This window comes from Alligator mississippiensis, chromosome 11 (assembly GCF_030867095.1).
Source record: "Alligator mississippiensis isolate rAllMis1 chromosome 11, rAllMis1, whole genome shotgun sequence".
NCBI classification, from domain to species: domain Eukaryota; kingdom Metazoa; phylum Chordata; order Crocodylia; family Alligatoridae; genus Alligator; species Alligator mississippiensis.
The window spans coordinates 67,593,060-67,598,904 of record NC_081834.1 but is presented as its reverse complement, the minus strand read 5'-3'; the positions used below and the strand labels follow the sequence as shown (position 1 = coordinate 67,598,904).

General features: G+C 37.2%; 1 protein-coding gene across 1 annotated transcript; it reads right to left on the bottom strand.

The window, feature by feature from the left end:
• Positions 1-607: 607 nt before the first annotated feature.
• Positions 608-1,530, bottom strand: LOC132243931 (olfactory receptor 13G1-like). The gene is given in 2 exon segments (XM_059714418.1): positions 608-1,017; positions 1,020-1,530. Coding segments are annotated over 2 exon segments (921 nt in total).
• Positions 1,531-5,845: the final 4,315 nt, after the last annotated feature.

The window sequence follows — 5,845 nt, the reverse complement described above, 5'->3', positions numbered from 1 at the left end:
ATTTTAGTTGATACAGTATTGTATTTGATGTTTCGTAACATTTTATAAATCAGCTATTCCTAACATCGCATCACAATGCCCTTCTACAGTACATTTATTGCTTCAACACATCTACCTTCTCTGCAGGAAAGAAATGTGATTTTGTTTCAGTGATCTGTTGCATGCACTGGAATTCATGTGGTGAGTTATGGAATTCTCTGTTCAATTTTACAGCTTTAGAATTATACACGCATTAGAATTCTAAATGATTGGCATTTTCCCCATTTCACAGGACGTGACAACAAAAACTACAAAGCAAGTTCACCTAATTTACAATTTCATGGCCATCATATCTCACATACAAAACTTTTGACAATAAATGATAACCTTCACGATGGTTCTTCCTTTCTTTCTTCTTTCCCTGTTTTCTTTTTTTTTCTCAGCAACCGGGTTTCATCATGTTTCTAAAATTTCAACAATGTAAGAAAATATGATGCTTATAAAGCTGGGAATTACATTCTTTGTCTAAAGTTTATCAAATTAATTCCAAATCACTTTTCCAGAGGAAAGCATATACCAGGGACTCAGCTTTGATAGTAAGCCCAGTCAGGGTTCTCTCTGTTACAACTTATCTCCCAAGATATGGAATCACTTTCTTAAGGGCCACCTTGACTTCTTTATTTCTCAGGGTATAAACTAAAGGATTGAGAGTGGGAGTCACAAGAGTGTACAAAGCTGCTACTATCTTGTCCCTGTCAAAGGAATAACTGGAGGCTGGCCTAATGTAGGTGTAGATAACAGTGGAGTAATAGAGAGACACCACAATGAGGTGAGAAGAGCAGGTAGAAAAAGCTTTTTTCTTTCCTTCACGTGTCCGGATCTTCATGATGGCCTTAAGAATGAAGCAGTAAGAGAGACATGTCAATAGGAAATCCCCCATGGCTAGGAAGATGTCTGCTGTGAAGACCATGATCTCATTTATCCTTACTGGGGTGCAGGACAGGGCCAGCAGTGGTGGGATCTCACAGAAGAAATGATAATGTTGGGTCCACAGAAAGTCAGCTGCACAATCAAGCCAGTGTGCACCCAAGAATTGGTCACAGCAATAACCATCACCACAGCAGACAAACCCAAGCACACACTCCTGTTCATCATGGTGCTGTAATGCAAAGGGTAGCAAATGGCCACATAGCGGTCATAAGCCATGACAGTGAAAAGCACCATCTCAGCACCCAGACACCATGTGAAAGAGTAGAGCTGGGCCATGCACCCAGAGAAGGAGATAGTACTTGTGATGGTCACTAGATTCCCAAGCATCTTGGGCATGATGGTGGAGGTGCAGATGATGTCTACTATAGCCAAGTGGAAGAGAAAGAAGTACATAGGCTTGTGCAGGCTCGGGCTGGAAAGGATTGCAGCAATTATGGCAAGGTTGCCAAGTAAAGCGATGAGATAGACAGTGAGGAAGATGACGAAGAGCAGGATCTGGAATTGTGGGTGGCTGGAGAGGCCCTGCATAATAAATGCAGTTACAGAGCTTTGGTTCTTCATTGCTTCATACTCTAGGAATCTTTGCAAAGATATTAATTGTTACAACTTCTTTAAGCCATCAACAGAATACCTCGGGCTGAGATTGTCATAGTTAACTATGGGGTTTTGCTCTGCATCTGTACCTGCAGAGCTATGTGGAAAATGGAATTTCCTTTTAATAGGACCCCCCCCCCAACACACACACACACACACACACACACACACACACACACACACACACACACACACAGAGTTTAGATCTTTTAATTCTATCAAAAAGTTAAGTTGTGAAGGGAAAAAAATCCCAACTTTTTCAAAGGACACAAAAAAGTTTCACACACCAAATTCAATTTCAATTTAGAGAGCACTAAAATGTATTTGTATTACACTGTTATTGCAGCCCGTGTTCATCCATGGAAAATGCAAGAAGCATTGTAAAAAAAGACTTGTTTAATGATATTTTTTATAGGACCACCTTTATAAATGAGAGAGATTGTGGATGTAGGGCAAGTTCATGGGCACAAAATGTCCATGGGTAACATGAGGAAAGGCATTTCCTTCCCAGAAGCTTTTTTTTATTATAGTTTTCCCAACAATACTGTTGTTCCAGTAGAAAATATCATCAAACAGATCATCATTTAAACTTATTGCCAAAATGAAATTTGCTTTTGAATTAACAATTTATTTCTTTTGTATGTTGTTTCAAGGAAAATGTTATATTTTCTGGAAAAAAAAAATCAATATTCCTAAAGGGGAAAAACATGATTTCAACAAACCTACATTTTCTTAACCAGTTTTTTCAAGATGAGATATTTCAGCTACCTCCACTGAGATAGCCTTGAAAATCTCAGCCATGTTCTTCTTTATGAATCAAATACGGAGTAGAACAAATAATAAGGGATAATGAATGAAGTATAGTGAAAACAGAATATACTCTGAACACTTTCAATTCCCAGGGACCCAGAAACTCCAGAGACAGCTCTCAGCTCTCAAGACTTGCAAATGTAAAGATCAGTTGGTTAAAAAGTGGTAAATATATATTTCGGGGGTGGGGGGGGAGGTGGAGAAGGAGAGCATAATATGTTATTTTTCGAGATAAAAATATTTTTGTTCCAGGTGCTCTTTGGAGGTGGGTGGGGGAATTTTGGTTACTTCTTTTAACAAAATACATTGCTTTTTTCCCCCCTTCCTTTTAATTTTTCATTCTCTAAAATACCCTTTTTCTCTGGCTAAGCATTTTGTTAACAAACAAAAAATGGGAATCACCTACAATCATCTGAGATTATTGAGGACTCTACTCCCAATGTGCTGACTGAGATGTGATATTTTAACCACTTACCAATCCTGTGAAGAGCCCCATGGGCTTCCCTGGCAGACATTCGTCATTAAAAAAGTTACACTTAAGCAACAGTCGATGGTCACAAGACTAGTATCCAAAACACAGGGTGTAGTGCTGGTCATTTTTTCCCCTTCACAAACTGTTTTTGATGATATATTGGGTTCTCTACTAAATGCATATTTTCATGGAAACCATTTTTTTTTTGTTTTAAATTAAAATTGAAAAAAAAAGTTTTAAGTCAAGAATATTTTGGTTTTGAGCTGAAAAAACTTGGTTTGCTTTGATATTTGGCTTTTCTTTTCTTTTTTACTGTTGTTTCTGCCAAAAAGGTTGCCCCCCTTTGTCAGAGGTAATCATGATTGTCTATGGATTCAAGCTAGTATATTATGCTTTTCAGCCAAAATATTCTTGATTTTGATATGGGAAAAATTGACAAAAATGTATATTGAGCTTCTCCACATTTTTATACATATATATTAACTTATTTTTGGCCTGATTTCATTTTTGAAAAGTTCTAATTACAATTAAAATAAGAAATATCCAAATGGCTTCTGGGTCAATGTAATATAGGCATGAGGAAATAAGAGGACCATTCCTGCAAACATTCACAACTCAACAGAGTGTTTACCACCATAAACTTCTGTGGAAGATACTCAGTATCAAAAAAGCAATGTTTTCAGTTAAATAAATTTCCACATTGAGCACTCAAAAATCACCTCTTCTTCACTGAAACATAAAACATCCCAGATTTCAAAATATAATTCAGAACACAGTAAGTGAAACGAGTGCATTATCTGTGATAATGCTGACTTCAGGCATTTGAAAATCACACCACCTCCCCCCAGTTCACTTTTATATTCATAAAAGTCTATGCATGTACAGGTGTTTCAAGATCTTTTATCTTTACCTTCCAGGTTTTTGATCCTTTAGGTTACAGATGTGTCCAGATTTCTAGGTATTCTCTATAACAAGAATGGTACCAACATTTAAAAAGATGAAGGTATTTTACAACTGCAGGAGCTAGGTGTTAGCTGAAAAAAACAGCATCAGTTAGAGGGAGCCATGCATTATAATAGCAAGAATGAAAAAGACTGCATCTATGTATAGACACAGAGAAAGATTTTGTAGGACAAAAATTGAAGTTAGATGCCCATAGAGAACCATCAAAAATCAGGACAGGAAGGAACCTCATGAGTCATCTGGTCCACCTCCCTACTCAAGGCAGGATCATCCCTATCTAAACCATCCTAGACAGTCTATCCAGCTTGTTAAAGCTTCTGAAATAACCCTTATTAACAACTACTAGGCAAAGTGCCTGAACCAAGAAAAAAACACCTTTTAAGTCACATGGGTAAAATGGGGGGGGGGGGGAGGTTACTGTCCGCATCCTGCTAGAGCACGGCAATGAAGCAGTAATGTTAATAGTCATTGTAGTAGTAGTTACACCACTACCAACAACAATAATTCATAATAATATGCAATCATATTTAGAACTAAACCACAAAAATGTGTTCTAATAAAATTCAATGGCAAAAGTCTCATTGACTTGCACTTCATCTAATTCTTTGCTTGCCAATACATTAAATAACAGACATTTAGCAACAATATAAATGCTCACAGATTTTTTTCTTCTTCACTTCAATGGCACAAATGAAGATTCTGCATAATTATGCTTGGGGAGAAAAAAACAAACAACTGATGATTATATAAATGTACTACTACTACTACTACTACAAGTGCTACTTCTACAATTACTGGTACTGCTACTACTAATATAAGATTGTTTTCATCAAAAGCTCTGCGTTGCAATGGCTACTGCATCCATAAAACTAAAGTGCATCTGCAGAATACATAGGGTATCTTGTTAGACTAAGACAAATAGGCAGAGTAATATATGAATGGCCATGGGATTATTTTTCCGCAGAGCAACTTGCAGTAATTGCTCCATAGTGAACCCTGAAAGGGAGGAGGTGGGGGGAGGGGGGGGGGTTGAGTCAGTGTTCTAAAAGGTTAAATACATTATACTTTTCAGTCTTTTGTTTTGTTTCTTATACTTTTCCACTCTTTTGTGGCCCTTGGCCCCAGACTATTTTATCAAGGATAGATGGTATCACTCACATCTTATAGATAAAGAAAATTGGTGAGGGGATGGGAGGAGGAAGAGGCCTGTTTGTGGAACCATGCTGCATTCCAAGGTTGCAGGGATGATGTAATAGCCTCAAGTATTCTCTAATATTCAGCACATTTGATTTGGGGTGAATGGCTGGCATACATGTCTTAATCACAAAACTGTTTATGCCTAACCCAAAGGTAAGGCAGGGCATGTAGCACTATAAGCAAGGTAATGGTTAAGGGGAAAAAAACAATGTGCACTGTAACTCAGCCATATTAATTAGCCTTTCAAGAGTGACATGTAGATGTAGGTGATTAGATTGCTTCCATTTTAGAAGGCCATCTATCCAGAGCACTGTCATGTTAATGGGTCTTGCTGATTGACGTGGTACATTTACTATGTTAAAAATTGAAATTAAATGAACATTTTCTATCATGCATGAATAAGAGGAAAGAGACTCCTACTTTCTTAATGAGTTTCAAACATATAAAAACATTCTGTTCAAAGGTTAATGAGTAAAAAAAATATTTCCAAATCCTGGAAATACTTTTGAACCGCTTAAGTTTACTACAAGATAAAATTCAGAAAATCAGTGGGACTGCTTGCCCTAATAAAGGACATTTGTAAGACGTTGCTGTTTTGGGGGCTGAAGTTAATTTGGGTGATTACCAGAAGCATTTTGTAACTACCTCTAGTATTTATACATAAATTAAAGTTCGATAAAAAATACCCAAACTTTGAATCCTGTATTTACTTACATGCCACATCCTTTGTTTCCCCCATAAATCAGCCCTCTACAATTGGGGTGCATGTCTTAAATGGGAAGCTGATTTTTTCTTCATTGAAAAAGAACAAAGGAGAGACAGGATGGTTTCTTTCTTCTC